Source organism: Cicer arietinum, chromosome 1, assembly GCF_000331145.2.
Source record: "Cicer arietinum cultivar CDC Frontier isolate Library 1 chromosome 1, Cicar.CDCFrontier_v2.0, whole genome shotgun sequence".
Lineage (NCBI taxonomy): Eukaryota > Viridiplantae > Streptophyta > Magnoliopsida > Fabales > Fabaceae > Cicer > Cicer arietinum.
This window is the reverse complement of record NC_021160.2, coordinates 54181132-54199899: the sequence shown is the minus strand read 5'-3', so window position 1 is coordinate 54199899 and position 18768 is coordinate 54181132. Positions and strand designations below refer to the sequence as shown.

General features: G+C 31.2%; 2 protein-coding genes across 4 annotated transcripts; one reads left to right on the top strand and one right to left on the bottom strand.

The window, feature by feature from the left end:
• Positions 1-1627: 1627 nt before the first annotated feature.
• LOC101489659 (vacuolar cation/proton exchanger 2-like) lies at positions 1628-7637 on the top strand. Of its 3 annotated transcripts, none has more exons than XM_004486532.4 (10): positions 1628-1909; positions 1994-2349; positions 2432-2460; positions 2587-2996; positions 3991-4122; positions 4737-4853; positions 4926-4979; positions 5158-5274; positions 6395-6488; positions 7389-7637. In XM_004486532.4, exons 2-10 carry the CDS (start codon positions 2000-2002, stop codon positions 7397-7399), a joined length of 1314 nt encoding a protein of 437 aa, XP_004486589.1. In that variant the 5' UTR covers positions 1628-1909; positions 1994-1999; the 3' UTR covers positions 7400-7637. The 3 variants fall into 3 exon arrangements, with proteins under 3 accessions (XP_004486589.1, XP_004486590.1, XP_012571569.1); XM_004486533.4 differs by having other exon boundaries at positions 1654-1909; positions 2019-2349; XM_012716115.3 differs by having other exon boundaries at positions 1769-1909; positions 2000-2349.
• Positions 7638-13951: 6314 nt separating this feature from the next.
• Positions 13952-17774, bottom strand: LOC101490844 (4-coumarate--CoA ligase 1). Its single transcript, XM_004486536.4, has 5 exons — positions 16581-17774; positions 15294-15492; positions 14648-14861; positions 14452-14557; positions 13952-14368 (listed from the first exon to the last, which is right to left on the bottom strand). The coding sequence occupies exons 1-5, from the start codon at positions 17646-17648 to the stop codon at positions 14249-14251; spliced, it is 1707 nt and encodes a 568-aa protein (XP_004486593.1). The 5' UTR covers positions 17649-17774; the 3' UTR covers positions 13952-14248.
• Positions 17775-18768: the final 994 nt, after the last annotated feature.

Sequence of the window (18768 nt, the reverse complement as noted above, 5' to 3'; positions counted from 1 at the left end):
GAATGATATACTATATTCTTTTTATATTTTTAAAAGGAATAAACGATAAAGTTATCAAGACAAATAAAATGATCTTGAATCTTTAAGCAGTAAAATTTAAATTATTTCGGAGACATTTGTATAAATAATTATTAGTGTTATTTTAACTAACAATATTCCTTCCTTTCTCAATTTTCATAAAGGGTACAATACAATCTATTTTGAATAAGTTGATTTTTATTGAATGATGTTATAATTTTTTCCTGTAAAAAAACTGTTTTAAGTTTTTTTAAAGAAATATCTATTGTTTTAACGTTATTAAAATCTGAATACACTAGCTTGGATGGCTGATTTATAAAAAAATATTAATTAAACGAATTTAACAATTGATACACCTAAAACAGATTGGAAAAAAAAATGTAGGTTAAAATAAGTTTGTAAACCCAATAAAATTTTGATACTATATTTTTAATCTTTGGAAAAAAGCATACCTTTTAATTTTTATAGATTCAGTTCAGTAAATATTTTAAGTGTATGTATTTTTTGACGGTGCACCACACCAAATATGTATTTATTTCAAAGTTTCAATTTTTAGTTTTGACGAATACATGGTAAGAAATTTGTATTGATCGTGAAAATTGAAGTTCTACTGCATATCTGGAAGATCATTTAATTTATATCAATTTATATGAAAAAGGAATATATTTAATTATCTTTTAACTTTTAATTTTTGAATAATTTTTTACAATTACATTAAAAATATTATAAAAAAAATTTCTCAACAAAATATTTCAACTTAAAAAAATTAAATATAATTTTTTTTAAAATGCAAACAAATTCAAGATAAGTAACAAAAATATGAATCTATAAATTAAATTGTAAGATTATTTTATTGATAAAATTTTTATATTATTATAAATATATTTATATAAAAATATCAAAAAAATATACTTTAATTTAACAAAAGAAACAAACTGTTTGCAAGATGATTTTATACGAAATAAAATATATGTTTTTTATAAAGATAAAAACAAAATGTTAATAGTTTATAATGATTAAAAATATTAATCTAAAAATAGTATTAATGTAATTTTTTTTACATGATATTTAATCATGATTCTATAGTTTAAAATGCGATTGAATTTACTCAGTATAAATAAATAATATCATGAAATTACACATTATGTAAGATGGTGTTAATAAACAATATTAAAGCTCTAACAAATTAACTCAAATAATTGATCTAATAAAAAAAAAAACATTAATTCTGATAAGTGGTGAATTGGATCTGGACAGCTATATTTTACTGTAAAATAAGACACCATTCACAAAAAAGTAACATTGAGTAAAAAACAAATTATAAAAGGTGTTTACTAAATGAAAGATTGTTCATGTAATAATTTAAAGGATGTATAGCCGTCATAAGAGTAGACACAGAGGATAGATTTAGAAAGATTATGTTATGGAGTTTGTTAACAATTATTATATAATAAATTAATAATAATTGGTAAGAGAGGAGAGGAAGAAAGGAAAGGAAAAGAAAAGAAAAGGAAGAAAAGAAAAATGTTTGTGGTGTAAAATATCTAACTAATTAATTATATTAGGCGTGATAATAATGATAATAATAATTTTGAAAAAAGGAAGAAAAGGAAGGAGTGATATTTCGTGGAAGCTTCGGGCGCTCGTTCTCAGGTGTGACTTCCATCCATCCATACATCCATCCCACATGCCGGCCATTCAACGCCAATAGCCAGCCAGACAGCCATCACTCACTGCTTCCATTTTCTTCTTTCATTCATTCCTTCCTCTTAATCAATCACAGATTCCAGATTTATTATTCATTCATTCATGTGAGGCAGAGTGGTGGATTAGATTCAACAAAATAAACAACTGATTTTGCTGCTGTAGCCTCCAATCCTGGCTTACACAGGTAGGTAAACTTGATTTAATTTTGATTTGATTTGGTTTGATCTCATCTTATCTGATCTATGCTTCCTTTTCATACTTAATACAGTTGCAGATGGGTTCTGTTTCTGCAGAGGTCAAGATGGACACTGATTTCGACGAGGAGACTCCTTTCAGTACTACACCCTCTGCTGCTATTGCTGCTTCATCATCTTCTTCTTCTAAACATCACACTTTTAATTTCGAAACTGCAGTTAATTTGCCCAAATTCAACCATTCACGAACAAGACGAATCAGCAAGAGTATATATATTGTCTTAATCAAAGCAAAGATTAACTTGTTGCTACCATTTGGTCCCTTGGCCATCTTCCTACATTATACTACCACCGCAAAGCATGTATGGGTCTTCTTCTTCGCCTTATTGGGTATCGCTCCTTTGGCCGAACGTCTAGGTTATGCTACCGAGTATGTTTTCTCTCTATTCAAACTTCAAACTTCAAACCCTTTTTTCTATCTCTCTCTACTAATTTTCTAATCTCTCATTCAGACAGCTTGCCTTCTACACTGGACCAACAGGTATACATACTTTGCTTCTATTTTTAATACTAGATCAATTGTTACATCACCTTTTGACTTTTGTTTGCTACTAATCACTTATTTTTGTCTTTCTCTATTTAACTCTCCTTTTGTTGCTATCTGCAGTTGGGGGTTTGCTTAATGCCACGTTTGGCAATGCAACTGAAATGATTATATCTATTTATGCATTGAAAAGTGATATGATTAGGGTTGTTCAGCAATCTTTACTTGGTTCAATCTTGTCAAATATGCTTCTAGTTCTAGGATGTGCATTCTTTACTGGTGGGATTGTCCACTACAAAAAACTTCAGGTTTTCAATAAGGCAGCTGCTGTTGTCAATTCGGGGTTGCTGTTGATGGCTGTAATGGGAATACTATTTCCTGCTGTGCTTCACTTTACTCACTCAGAGGTTCATCTTGGGAAGTCGGTCTTATCTCTATCAAGATTTAGCAGCTGTATAATGCTACTGGCCTATGCAAGCTACCTTTTCTTTCAACTTAGAAGTCAACAGAATTTTTATAGTCCAGTTGATCAGGTTGCTTCTTTTCACCCATTTTATGTTTCTTCGTAGCACACTATCTTAGATTTGTCATCTATAATAATTAACTTGTCATGCTCTGCATGTGAAGCCATTTACTCTTGTTATCAATTTTTTTCCATCCTTTTAAGAAATCATTTATATATATATATATATGTATATGTATATTTGCCTTTTGTTATAACTCTGGTATTTACTTATTCATTCAGTCGTTGTCTTTTTACTTTGTGTTGACTAATGTTAACACATTTACCGACCTCCATTTTGCTAGTAGGGCCTTATTTTACAGGTTAGACCTTCTAGATACAAGTTTGAGTCGAGTTAGCAGATGAAAGATGCATTTATTATATTATGTGTATGTCAACAATTTTTAAAAACTTACTATCATCTACTAATGCACATACCAAAGAAAAGGAATAGTCAATAATTCAGGATGCCTTTTGAGAGGTTTTATTTGGATCACTATATCCACATATTTTATTTAGTCGGCGAGAATTTTACCAAATGAGTGATTTAAAACCAGTGAAAATGGTAGAAGTGACGAACAACATTTTGTGATGGTTAGTACTTCAATGGAATTTTGATGGACTTTTCAAGACAAGGGGAAATCGTAGGGCCATGATCATTCTATTTTGTTTCCTCAAATTAGACTGCATATTGGTTGTTATTTCGTTAGTAGACAAAGTTGAGCCTATGACCTCCGTATCACTTCAACCTCCCTTCCCTAAATCACCAAACCACCTTATCACTCCCAATTAGACTTCATAGAGTCACTTATTGATATTTCATCTAAGCATCTTGATGGATGTCAGCATGAGTGGATTTTTTTTGTATTTATTATAAATGGGAAATCTTTCTTGTTTAAATATATATTTATATATATTTCAGAACACAGAAGAGTTTATCTGAGTGAATTTGTACCTGTGGTATGCAGTTTTTCTTTATCATCCATTGGTTCCTTTACAGTTAATCTCCATAAATTATAATACAGGAAGGAGATACAAGTGAAAATTCTGACGAGGAGGAAGAACTTGAATTATCTCAATGTGAAGCGATAATCTGGCTTGCTATTTTGACAGCATGGGTATCGGTATTGTCTGGATATCTTGTGGATGCCATAGAGGTATTGCTATACAGCAATTTTCAGAATTTCTCAATCATTAATCTTCCGTTATTTGGTATTCTTGTGGAATGTTGAATTCAGGTTTATTCTTGTTAGTGTTTGCTTATCATAGTACATATCCGTTGTCTTGTACTGTGCCATAGAGCCATGTTGGTGGTTTACCCTGGTCAAAGAACAAATGAAAAGATTCATTTATACCCCATATTTTTGTTAAGTGAAAGAAGCATGTAAGCCCAACGCAATATCACCTAAAATAACAATGTTACTTTATACAAACAGAATATTATAGGAAATCACGAGGAAGATTCTAAACTCATGATAAAGAAAGTTGTAAACAGAGGATGAAGAGTTTAAACACACTTTAATCCTTGCCAAAAAGCTTAGCTAACATAATCAACATATTCTCTATTGCTGGGTTGGATGTTGCGCTGTAAAACACTATTTTTGCCTGGATGTAATTACTCCACTCTAACAAATTGTGCTATGATTGCTTTGTCATTCGCAGTTATATACCTTGTAGCATCTGTCACTCACGTCCTTGTTGATAAACGTTAATAGACATTGCGTCAACTCTTAATTTGATTCATAAACATTGTACTTCTGGCATCTTTCAGGGAGCATCTGAATCGTTGAATATGTCAGTGGCTTTTATTAGTGTCATCTTGCTTCCAATAGTAGGGAATGCTGCAGAGCACGCAAGTGCTATCATGTTTGCCGTAAAGGACAAGCTAGTAAGTGCTTTCAAAGCCTACATTCATTCTATGAATACTGTTTAATCTGTTAATGGATTCAACTTCTCACAGGATATCACAATTGGAGTTGCAGTTGGATCATCAACACAGATATCTATGTTTGTGGTGCGGCCTTGAACTGTTATCAAATAGTTATTTTAGCGTATACATTTATTATATCTTTCTGTGAATAAGCTAGCCTGGATTTCTCCATGTCATAGAAATATGTTTCAAGTTAATTAACTTCTTAGAACAGAATGTTGGTATTGGAAAAAGTTGATTCTTATTCTCTTGAAAATTGTAGATCCCTTTCTGCGTGGTTGTTGGATGGTGCATGGGAAAAGAAATGGACTTGAATTTTCAACTCTTCGAGACTGCCACACTTTTTATCACTGTGCTGGTAGTTGCATTTATGATGCAGGTGTGTGATTCTTATTTGGCCCTATGAAATTGTGTTGACAGCATTTGTCGATGTTTCCCCACTGTATTTGCAATCAATGGACAGATGTTAATTCTCTTCTAAGTTTAATCAAGCCAAAAATTCATGTCTTATATATGGAAGTAGAATGGAAATTCCAAATGACTAAAGAGAGATGGAGGGACTTCAGCAAAATTCTGAATTCATCAATTAATTGTCATTTGTTTGATCTAGAAGTCATATATGAAGCTTCTTACACGGTTAATATAAATAAAAAATTAGTGAAAAGTAAGAATGTAGAAAAATACTAAATTGCTTTTGTGTTTTATGTGTGATACTAAATTCCATTATCCTTTGTTTTTGTGTGTCTCTTTTTAACAATGCTGGTAACGGTAAGGACTGGGCTGTTACACTTTTTAAACTCACGGATATGTTGAGGAGATAATGGATTAAGATGACTCACTAATACCATATGCCCCCTAAATGCACAGGCATTAGGCACTCATTTCTTTGTATATTGTTCTGACACAGATTCCATCACACGTTTATCAATTATTTTTCGTCCAACTCAACATCGTTTATTATCAATACTTGGTTTTAGATTAGGCGTCTCGTAAGTTTATGATAGATAATTGGAAACAAAGTAAGATACAATACACCAGGTACTTCAATATTATTATCTATTTAAATGTGTTACTTATGGGATATCAAGCAATTGGAGCAACATCACGCATGAGAATGCATGTTTAGTGTTTCAATTTCTAATTCCATTATATGGAATATTAACTTATTTCTCTTACGCAGATAGTCTCATTCAGAGCCTTCTATTTTTAAAGCACATATCTTGCAACATAGATATTGAAAACTTAATGTTGATTGATTGAATGTTTTCTGATTTACAATGACGAAGATTGCCTCTATATATAGGCTTCAATTTATAAGATAAAATTGCAACTAGATTAAGTACATATGTTTGGAAAGCATGATTGTTGTTCTTTAAGCTGATTAGAGTCAAAGTACACTTTTTAGTCTATGCGTGAGCTGTTTGTCGCATTCTCTGTCTTTGCATTGTATTTTTCTTCATATTTTTCCACTATTATTTATATTGCTTTTATCCTTGCAGGAAGGAACCTCAAATTATTTTAAAGGCTTGATGCTTATTCTATGCTATCTTATAGTTGCTGCCAGTTTTTTCGTACATGTAGACCCAAAAAGTGGTGAGTTTGCAGTTAACATACTACCTAGATTCATAGTAGACTTTATCACGAGGCAGAAGCTATAGATGAATCTATAATTCTCCTAATGCTAAAAAATTTCCAACTACCAGCATGTCTAGTTTGTTGTTCACCTGTCTCTTCCCTATGACCTCTCAAGATATGCATATAATTTATCTGTTCGGTATGAACTCTCTGTTCTTAGAATTTAGATCATTCAGAAACTGGACGAACCATCAGTGTAGTTCGTGAATGCCATACCAAAAATGGATTTGGTAATGCCATGTGTCATCTGATCACTGAACAAGCTAAAAGTAGCAGAAAGGAATAATTGTTGAATTTAGTAAAAACTTATAGTATTTTTCTTCTTTATTGAACTATTTAATACTTCCTAATTCCTGTAAAAAATAAAATACTTCCTAATTAATTTGGAGATAAATGGAAATTTTATTATATTTCAGTTATAGAAATTTCTTTCCAAAAGATTGAGCTAAAATTGATTCTTTTCCCCCTCCTTGGTTTACATTTAGAATTAGAATTGTACCTCCAACTCTTGGAAGACTGAAGTCAAAATGCACCCCTGTTGTATTTTATTGATATGGCACATCCATGCATCAAGCATATGGGATTCTGTTCACCAATCCCTGTATGATATAATCTACTAGAGAGGGGCTTACATTTTGGTAAATGTAGTGTATCCTAACATGGGCTGTCCACATTTTTGCTTCTCAGTTTGGCACCACTCAGTTCTAGTCGTGTTCAACCTGTGTACCAAATGATTGGAATTTTCCTTTAGGAAGTTTACTTATAAAATTGAAACACTTCTTAATGATGTTTATAGAATTTATTACTGACATATATGCATAGGACTCGCTTTAATTCTGCTTGTGGAATCTGGTACAGGTGATGACTAAATATAGTGCTTGCTTGGCAGCTGTCCATGTTGCCTTTCTTTACTGGGAAAGCCGGAAAGTTAGTAAGCAGTTTGTTTGAAAGATTTTCAAAAAAAAAAATCTTCAGCCTGCATTCAACATGGGGTGGGAAAAGGGACAATGCACTGTACTGGAAATTTTCAGCGTTGTACTATATTGGATTTTTGAAAGGATTCTTTAATCTGTATTTTTTCTATTTCCATAGATTTCATTCATTTTATCAGGGTCCTTACTTTTTTTCTAACCATAATACACACCAATGATACACGCTTTAACATACACTATCTCTTTTTAATTTTAGTTCTTATAAAATAAAAATATATTTGTTAGTTTTTATAAAATTATCTGGTCTCTAGTGAAGTAGAACATGTTATGTTTGATTGTTATTTAATTTTAAATTTTTAAATGAGTTTTTGCAATAATTATTAGAAAATTATAGATCTTTTTGATTCAAACTCGTGTTTTTTGTTGAAAAATGACTGCTTTTTATACTCTTGTTTACCTCAAATTTTGGTGAAGTAATACTCTTTTGCGTCAAAATTATAGATTTTTTTGATTTAAATTCGTTTTTTTTTGTTAGAAAAATGACTGCTTTCCATACTGTTGTTTACCTCAAACTTTGGCGAAGTAATACTCTTTTGCGTTAGTGTTATTAACAATTTATTGAAAATGATTAGTTGTATTAATTTCAATAATAAAACAAATTTTATTTATTAAAGTACTTTTATTAATTGTAGTTAGTAGATTAGTTATATGAATTGAGATTGTAACAAAATAAATTGTAGAGATATCAAGAAGACAATAAATATTAATTTGTATAATAACTCTTTGTTAGTAAAAAAGTCTTTTACAGATGTGAGGACGTTATAATATATAGTTTTTTTTTGAAGGGGTTGTTTGTTTGTTTTTTTTTATTAATAAATTTTTAACTAAAAAAAGTATATTAGTGAATTTTTTTATTATAAAAAAAGTATATTGACGAAAAAGTAATTAATATTTTATCATTAATATAAAGAGACAAATAAATATTATAAATAAGACATTTAATATGAGATAAAAAAAAATATATATTTAAATTTAGATTTAATTTTTCTAAAAGTTTGTGAACTATGTAGAGATTTTAAAACAAACTTATGAACTAAAAATGATTATAATTGGATCTTTAAATATATTAATAATTTATTTACAATGAACTAACAAAGTTTAATCAAGTCCTTAAGCTTTTGAATAATTTGTAGCTAAGTCTCTTGTAAACTTTGAAATGATTTTTAAATAAATTATAATTGTGTCCCTAAATTCAAATACCTAATTATAAATTAATTAAAATTTTAGAGATTTAATTAATAAATTTTTAGTTTAGAGACCTAATTACAATTTACAAGTAATTGACAACTCTAGGATAGGATCCATCATATTTTTTTAGTATTTGAAAAATATCAAATAGATCAAGAACCTTTATAGGAATTAAACCTTAAATTTAATGAGATACGAGAATGAAAGCTTAATCGAAAAACACAAAGTTTATAACTAAAACCTCAAACTTATTTCAATCCTTACAATGGACATCAACTTGGGGAGTTACAAACGTCATCTTTTAATTAAATTTTTTGACAACTCTATGTACAATACTAAATCAATGGATCTGAATGTAGTTTTATTATAGATGAATGTAGCAATATTCTAGCTAGATACAACAAGTTTGAGGTTGCTTTTTGCTAGGCCTAATGTTTTGTCAAAAATGTATATCTACTGTGTTCCTTACAATTATTCTTAAGTACCTGTGATTGTAATATGAATTTCTTGAATAATAATGAGTTAACTCTTTTTTGGATAGAATAATAAGAGTTCATTTTCATTTGAATAAAAGAAATATAACGAAAACCCTAAAATAAAAACACTCATTAAATGAATACTAAAGAGAAGGTTAACATGTGAAACATACATTCTTTCGAATAGTAGGAACAAAAATTTACTACTAAATATTACAATAAAATAAGAAGAACATTAAACTATATATTTGATCTATTGAATGGAACCAAAGTGATTCCTTTCAAAATTCAAAGATCCTCAAATAATTAACAATTAAATATTTGATTCGTGTATATATATATATATATATATTCTATCTTTTGTTGTTGTTGTTTTTATAAGTTTTAATTTTTAATTTAAATCTTGTAAGTTCAATTTAGTTTTAAAATAGTTACTGTTAAAAAAAAAAGATTATATGACAAACGGAGTAGTGACATGACAGTTTGATGGATACTTATTATAAATTAAATGAAATAAATTAAATAATTAAAAAATGAAATTAAGTAATGAAGTTAATCAAAAAAGAAATAAAATTAAGTTGAAAATGTTATGATTTAGTCTCTCTATCCAAAATTAGAAACTAAGTAAGTCTGGGGATTAAAGTTCTCACTCCTTGCTTTCCTCCTTTTTCTATCATCCCATTACCATTACCGGATCACCAATATCGTATCACCATCATCGAATCAAAATTACTGAATCACCATCATCGGATGACCATCTTTTGAAACACGATTAAAGGAAAGAATGTTCTGAATGAGAGGTTGAAGGTATGATTTCAATACCCTATTTGTTCCTCCTGTTCTCTTTGTGGGAAAATATATAGGGTTTCTTGTTTGTTCTTTTAATGTTTATTTATTTGTTGTTTATGTTTGCGTGTGATGTATTTTTCTCTTTCTATGTCTTTTTCTTTTTTTAGGAATGAATTTATTTATTTGTTGGTTATATATTTGACAACTAAGGATGTGATGTATTATTTTATATCATTGTTTACCTACATCTGCATTTAGACAAATTGAAAACAACTTGAGTTTGTTGCACACGAAGATGAAGTCATGATTGAATGACAAAGAAGCATATGAAGATTTGAAATAGTTTAAATTTTAAATTGCACAAAAGAGAATAAGAATAAATTAAGGGGATTTCATATTTTAAGTTTTGCAAATTTGAGAATTTTTTATTTAGTCCTCATACATATACCTAGTTGTCAATTATTTAACATACAATCAACTATACCATGTTAAAGACTGTCATGCCACTCCGGTTGCCACATAAGCTTTTTTTTTCTAACAGTAGAGATGATTTTAAAACTAAATTAAACTTACATGATTTAAATTAAAAAAAAAAAACTTACAGAGTTGAAAATAAGAAAGACGCAAACATATAAAACAAATCAAATATTTAAGCATATAATTAAATGATCTAATGATTTTACTTTCCCTCCACTCTAAACAATCGAACAAACCTGACACGTCCCGTGTCTTTAAAAACAAAAACAAAAACAAAAACAATATATAATAATAATAATAATAATAATAATAATAATAATAATAATAATAATAATAATAAATAAATAAATAAATAAATAAATAAATAAATAAATAAATAAAACCAACTCCACCTCATTTTCTTTTTCTTCTTACTTTTCCTCCTTCTTTTTCTCTCCCTTTCGGCTACTTCACCTTACCCCTCATTTTCATTTTTTTTTGTTGTTTTTCTTTCCTTTTCTTCTTTTCACTTAAAATCACAAGTTAGTCTTCTTAAATCTTAAACCCATAGAGAGGGTATACAAGTGTTTGGGTAGGATTTTTGGGGGTTATGGTTAGTGAGTCAAGGAAGTATAAAGGTACTCACTTCTTGAAAGTTGTTTATTGAGACTCTTTGAGATAAATACACAACACTAAAGCTAGTAAGTATCTCTAAAAAAAAATGTAATTTTGTTTATAAATTTTATTTTGTGCTTAGAGTAGATTTAGATAATTTTTATAGTTTCCTAGAGTTAGTTAAATTTTAGAATAATTTTTCTAAAGTTTTGAAAATATTTTTGATACTCAGATTTGACAGCTGAGGTCATGCTGACTACTCTGAGAGTTTTTGGAGAACAAACATAGTCGATTTTTCATAGTTGTGAGTCGACGACGGTCATCGTCATATATTTTTATAATGCTATAATTATTATTTTATTCAATTTCTATGTTAAAGTATTTATTTAAAATTTTGGGGAATACAACCTTTGAAATTTATCTCATTTTCTTCATTTACTTATTTTAATGGTATTTTTATATAATATGTTATTAGTTTGATTAATGTATGAGTTAAAAGTATTTAAATATTGAATTATTATGCGATTGAATATGTTTTTCATGAATTACGATGAAATGAGATATGATTTTAAATACGTGTTTTGAGAAATCGTTGTTAAAATTATGAAATACGTTAACGGCGTTAGGTGCACCTAGTTACCTCGTTTTGATTAGGGAGAGTTACTCGTAAGATGGAACCGCCCCTATGAGAAATGTCATCCGTAGGATGAGATCTATCAACGAGATGTAAGCTCCCTAATTGATGTGTGATGATGCGGGATTGAGAGGAGAAGCTTATCCGTTATATGGAGCCACCCCTAAGGGAAATGACACCCTTAGGAGGAAAGGGCTATCAATGAGATGAAACCGCTTCTTAGTTCTCAAGAATTTGTATTTTTACTTGTTTGATTTTTATGATGATTTTAAGGTTATTCTTTTTGATTTCGCTTCACTGTTATTTGAATTTTTAGTATTTCTATTTGAACAACTAAATTATTAGTTTAATGATTTTATTATGTGTATAGCATAATCGCCACAAGATTGTAAAACAGTTATTCGTGTCTTTTTGTGTTTCCCTTCTTGTTGGTGGTGGTTGTTGTCTCCTCACTACGTCTTTGTGACTTACCCCTTCATGTTGTTTATTTTTTTCAGATTCGCAAGCAGTTGAGTAGCAAACTGTTAGTAGATTCAGGTTTCGATCATATTTGTTTTGGTAGGCCTCTTTGATCGAGGACCTTTTTTGTTGTTGGTAAAGTCTATTGAGTCCTAATGTAATTTGCAGCTATTATGAGTCTAGAAAGTCTTTTTGGGGGATGTACTGAATATTTAGATTTTACTCTTTAAAATTATGACTGAATTGAAAGTTAAACAAGAATTTTATGAATTTGGGAACGTTGAAGTTACAGAGGATACTCTGTCGAAATTTCGAGAAAAAGTATATATTTTTTTGAAATGGTTATTGAGAACGATTTAGTTGTTTAATTGTTAAGTTAGTTGATATGCTTGTTAGGCTAGGAGTATAGCTTGTGCGCCGATAATGACGTTTAGTTTTTGGGACGTGACAAAGTTGGTATCAGAGCTCGATCATAAGGTGATAATAGATTTTTATCAGTAAATTGTGTACCCGAGCACAACTTGCTTGCAAGGGCTATTAGTACTTTATGAGAGTCTCATCTGTTGTCTGAATCTGTGATTAAATTCATCATCACTATCTTTCCACATTTTCTTGTCGTCTTGTTCAATTTTTGATCAATGTTCTATGATTAGGTGAGAATGTCACCAAAGACTAGGAATCCTACTATAAGGAAAATTGTTGATGAGTCAATTGCCCAAACTCAAGGCACTCGTCAACGAGGTCGTATTTCAGTTCGTGCTCGAAATAAGCGTAGAGCTAATGTTGGCGGATGTGGCTTGGATGCCGATGTTGAAGTACCTAGAAGGAGGCTTGGAACTCCAACCATGGAAGAGTTTGCTGTTGGTCTGCATGAATTACAACAGGTTGTGCAACAACTTGTTGGGGTTGTCGTAGGACAACAACAAGAGGGTAATCAAAGACATGAAAATCTCAGTGATCAACAAGAGGTTAGACAAGTTGAGTATCAAATGACTACTGCAACGAGGGGTATTGAGGTTATTTTATCAGACTTCATGAAGCTTAAACCCCCTACTTTTTCTGGGTCTCGTACGAAGGAGGACACACAACAATTCATTGATAGTCTAGAGCGGCTTTGGAGAGCATCGGGTTGTTCTGAGGTAGAGTAGTGGAATTGACATCATTTCAGCTAATAGGTGTGACCCGAGATTGGTTTGATATAGTGTCACATGGTAGACAAGTGGGGTTACCTCTGTTAGCATGGAGAGAGTTCTCTCAGTTGTTCATGGCTCGTTTTCTTCCGGAGAGTGTTAGAGATGGATTAGTTCATGAGTTTAAGCGATTGAAGTTACATAAAATACTCTATCGAAATTTCGAGAAAAAGTATATATATTTTTGAAATGGTTATTGAGAACGATTTAATTGTTTAATTATTAAGTTAGTTGATATGATTGCCATACTAGGAGTATAGCTTGTACGCAAGTCACAACGTTTTGTTTTTGAATCGTGACAAAACCAGTTAATTAATATTTAAAATAATTTTTTCCGTCACTTTTATTCTCCTCCAATCAAACATTCTTAATTAGAACGTGGAAGATATGGGAAGAAGAGGAGAGGGAAGATGGATAGAAAAGACATGGTGTGCACGTTGTAAGATATATAAGATCATAATGAATGTGTAATATCCAACGGTCAAGATAAAACAAAATGCTGCTCATTATATATGGACAACCATGGTATAATTCTCTATAACTTAATTTAGGTTGTTATAAGTTAAAAAAAATTGTTTATGGTATGATTTCGCGGTAAATTATATGGTATATAAGGTAGAAATAGAAAAGATATTGCAATTCTCTTTAATATTTTTAAAATATTTAGAAGAAATTCGTCGATATATCTATTTGAATTTCATATACATGGATATAAAAACTTAAAATTTAATCGGATACACACGTAGATTTTCTACTTACAATACTAACAATTGTTATATATTCTTTATTATGATCACCTTCTTGCATTAATTTTTACACCATTGACACAAGACAAATTCTACATATGGTATGAATGAATATGCGTGAAAGCACGAACGTTGTTCCCTTTGAAACGTTTGTTGAAGGTTTTGTGAATGTTTCAATTTGGAAGAGGTGCTGCTAACTTTGCTCTGAGATCCTTGCGCAAGATTTTGCCAGACGGTGACTTGGGAATGGCATCAATGAAGAATACTTGATTTATTCTTTTGTAAAACACGACCTGTGTAATTGCAAATAGCATGATAATAATAGTATAATAATAATGCGTATTTATATTAAAAATAAATATTGAAAAAGAATTACCTGTTTGGAAATAAATTGTTTAATTTGATCCTCGGTTAAGTCAGTGTAACCATTTGATCTCACCACAAATGCAACAGGCACCTCTCCAGCCGCTTCATCCTTCATTCTGAAATATAAATTTAAGGAAAATAATAAATTTTGGTGCAATAATTAATTAAGATGAATGAAAAATTAAGAAGTAACAAGAGAGACATACGGAACAACAGCAGCATCAGATATTTTGGGATGTGAAAGAAGAAGAGCTTCGAGTTCAGCTGGAGCCACTTGAAATCCTTTGTATTTAATCAATTCCTTCAATCTATCAACAATGAATAGTTCATCGTCTTCGTCGATATATCCAATATCACCTGTATGCAACCAACCTTCTTTGTCTATTGTTCTCTCTGTAGCCTCTCGATCATTTAGATAACCTGAACATTTTGTTACAAATTTTTCATTATTTATTTAATCATGCATCGTTCTTTTTGGTAACAAACAATCATCTCATGTTCTGTTCCACATTCACGTTTTAATTCAATATTCGGCGCCACTATATGATACCACCATGCCCCTATACTATTTATTGTATTTCTTTTAATGTGTATGTATTCTAGTAACTGTTTGCCTCAACATAATAACACTGAAAAATCAAACTTTGCTTTTTTCTTAACTAAAATTTCAAATCAAAGTCGGATAATGGTTACCAAGTCTATTTATAGACGTTCCTAAACTAACAACTAACTAGTTTCATTTATTTTTTCTATATATATATCATTAATGTAAGTAATTTTATATCGTCAATTAATTACAACCGTTAAATTACTAATAATATTTGATTTTTGGTATTACGAATAATGAATGACCTTTCATGATCTGGTGGCCTCTTATGCAGATTTCACCGGATTGGTTTCGAGGTAAAGAATGACCGGTTTCTGGGTCCACAATTTTCATCTCTGCATTTCTTACAACTGTTCCACATGCACCTGCTTTTACATTCACAGCTTCTTTTGCAAACGCTAAGCTCATTGTTAGCACTGGCCCTGCCTCAGTCATTCCATATCCCTGTAATTACCAATTTCATTTTTTAATCATCCATTTATTAAATTCAATTTAACTCCTTATTATTATTATTATACTTTTTAATTGACGAAATTCAAACAAAACTATAGAATAAACCGTACACGCAAACAGTATAGAATTAAGGAACCCAAAAAACATGATAGTAGTACAACAAGAGCGCAATCAATAAAACATGGTACAGAAAATATTTATTTAATTAAACAAACAAATACAAGTATTCCACTTGGTTCTCTATAAAAAAAATCTACCAAAAATTCTGCTTTGTTTGCGAGTTTAGAAAGAAATTGATGAGATGACTTTGAAAAAAAATCATTTTCATTAACATAAACTTACAAACAAAGCAGCCCAGGCATAAGAATTAATATTAGTTTCATACACAAGACACTTTTGTGGTTAAAACTGATGTGGAAAATAAAGATGTAACCAGGCGTTGACACTGACATATAACCATAAAAAACAACAAATAGCTGATCACATGAGTTTATTAATTGACATTCATTTGTTATTTATTGAAAGAATGAGAATAATTTATCATGGTATTGATATATGAAAACGTAATATTTATATCTTGCAGTTTTTATTTGGCAACATACTTTACTATCATAAGAATTCAATTTTAATTTATGTTATCTTTTAATTTAATTAGTAAAAATCAAATTATGATAGTGAAGATTTAAAAAGATGAAATTATGACTAAATAATATTACTATATATGAACAGGGGAAATACTAAGAAAGTGATAGTAAAGTTTTAAAATTAATTTCTTTTCTATTAAATATAGAGAGAACTGTTTGAGAAACCTTAAATTAAATTGCCATCCCATCTTTGTAGTATTTTTTGGGTACTAAATAGCACTAGTATATGAATAAACGCAATCTATTTTGTCTTATATCGACCGGTCCAACACGAGTGTTATTTGTAGCTAGCTGCATACATAACTCATTTTTGATTGCGTCATGATCTTATACTATATCTGATTTGGTGCAACAGTTTTGAATTGTAGATACAGGTTTGGAGTCTATAACAAAAAATATATATATAAAAAAAAAAGAATGAATGTAGGTAGGTACCTGTCCAAGAATTGCGTTGGGGAATTTGGCCCTTACAGTATGTTCGAGTTCTTTACCAAGTGGAGCACCCCCGGATTTCAATATTCTAATTGAAGAGAGATCATAGTTTTGAAGATCTGGTGATTTAGCAATTGCCAATACAATGGGTGGAACAACAGGTGCAACAGTGACTCGATGTTTGTGAACGAGAGTAAGGAAGGCATTGATTTCGAATTTTGGCATGAGAAGAATGGTAGATTTGGCTCTAAGTCCACATAGCAAAACAGAGTTGAGAGAGTAAATGTGAAACAGAGGAAGCACACAGAGTATGACATCATCGCATGTGTAATATAGATTTGGATTCTCTCCATCCACCTGCTGTGCTATGCTACTCACCAATCCTTTGTGTGTTAACATCACACCTTTTGGTAGACCTGTTGTTCCTGATGAATACGGAAGAGCCACCACGTCATCACCTTCTATCTTCACTTCTCCCACTTCATTCTCGTCACCCTCGCTTACACTTGAGAAATAATGCACCTCAACATCGTCGTCGTCATCATCATCATCCACGTTAGAGAGAGAGTCTACCAACACCACCTTCTTCTTCTTCTTCTTATTATTATTATTATTATTTATCACATCATCATCCTCACTCTCCACCTTCAACAACGCCTTCACTTTTTGGTAGTAACATGCTTGTGTTATCAGCAACTTGGCGTTGGAGGCTTTTACTTGCTTACCAATTTCTGCCGCCGTGAAGAAGGGATTGGCGGCGGTGGCTATGGCACCTAGATAAGAAGCGGCAAGAAAGGAGAAGACAAATTCAGGGGAATTGGGGAGGAGGATCATGATGACGTCACCTTGTTGGACTCCCAAATTGTGGAGACCGGAGGCTACTCTACGAGAGGTGAGTTGTACGTCGGAATAGGTGTAGTGTGTTCCGGTGGGTGCATTAATGAGACAAGTACGTGAACCATATTCTGAGAGGTTCTCAAAACAATAACAATGGAGGGGAAGGTGGTTTGGGATGTATATATCTGGAAGCTTCGACCTGAAAATTATTTCCTTTTCTTCTTCCAGCGCCATTGACTTAATAAAATGAAAATGAGTTCAATCTATCTAACAACTTGTTGAGATGAATGAAATACTATTTGGAATGGAACCCCGACACGACACAACTCAACTAGCTTCTTTGCATTGTTTAATCATCATCATCATGTTTATGTTTATAATAGCAAGGGATTACGGCTCCGCAATTGTTGTTGGTGAGGGGCAAATTCGATATTATTGAAATGTGTGTGGGGCACAGATGGAAGTTCCACGTCAAAGTTGGTGAAGGGGAGATTAGATAGTTGGTGAGGTGCAATGTGAGTGGTTTAGCGTTTTTACTTTACTTTAGGTATGTGTTGATGGATGGATGTTGAAAATTGAAACTCTCCCTCCCTACTCAATTCATTTATTTTCCTTGGTGGGGTGGGTTAACTTTTAACATTACTTAGAGTCATGAGTGAGTGAGTTAGTGGGTTCAATTCAACCAAAAACACAATCCTAATTAGAAGGACGCTATGCTGCTATTCGGTGACCTTACTACCTACCTCAATTTCATCATATATTATATCATATTCCAATGGACCTCTGTCTTCTTCTTATCCTTAATTCACCTACCGCGCGCAACTCACCATCATCATTTCCCGCTTTTCTTCACATGGGCCTCTTCCTCTATTTCTCATTGCGGCCCATTCTCTTCACAAACAAACTCCAATTATGTTTCTAATCGATCTACCACTTCACTTGGACGGACGGGGTGGGGTCTCTATCACAATAAATGGATTGGACCAAACGCCTTCCAACAACTTATAATTCTACAAATTAATATTCTTTACCAAAACATATTATCCAGGATCATTTGCAGTCGATAGAAGCCTACTTCTATAGGAGATGTTTCATTTTAACACAAGGGATGCTTAATTAAATAAATAGTTTAAGTTAATTTATAAAACTAGTAGTAATTTAGATGATATAAGGACCGCAAATTAATGTCATCAATACTACTACTTGTTAACGTCTTCACAAATGAGGAGTTCATTACCAACGGCTTTTCTACTTGTAACATAAATAATTAATACCAGAGCAGAGCATTTCTCAATTCTTTAATTATAATTAAGCTTATCAACGCACTTTTCAGCTAGCTGGCACCTCCCAAAAA

Excerpts from the sequence above, each read along its gene's own strand:
- LOC101489659 (XM_004486532.4), top strand. The coding sequence starts at position 2,000 with ATGGGTTCTGTTTCTGCAGAGGTCAAGATGGACACTGATTTCGACGAG. Across the intron at positions 2,350-2,431 it reads CGTCTAGGTTATGCTACCGA|ACAGCTTGCCTTCTACACTG; the intron begins GTATGTTTTCTC and ends TCTCTCATTCAG. Across the intron at positions 2,997-3,990 it reads TTTATAGTCCAGTTGATCAG|GAAGGAGATACAAGTGAAAA; the intron begins GTTGCTTCTTTT and ends ATTATAATACAG.
- LOC101490844 (XM_004486536.4), bottom strand. The coding sequence starts at position 17,648 with ATGGCGCTGGAAGAAGAAAAGGAAATAATTTTCAGGTCGAAGCTTCCA. Across the intron at positions 15,493-16,580 it reads CCAACGCAATTCTTGGACAG|GGATATGGAATGACTGAGGC; the intron begins GTACCTACCTAC and ends TGGTAATTACAG. Across the intron at positions 14,369-14,451 it reads AACAATTTATTTCCAAACAG|GTCGTGTTTTACAAAAGAAT; the intron begins GTAATTCTTTTT and ends GCAATTACACAG.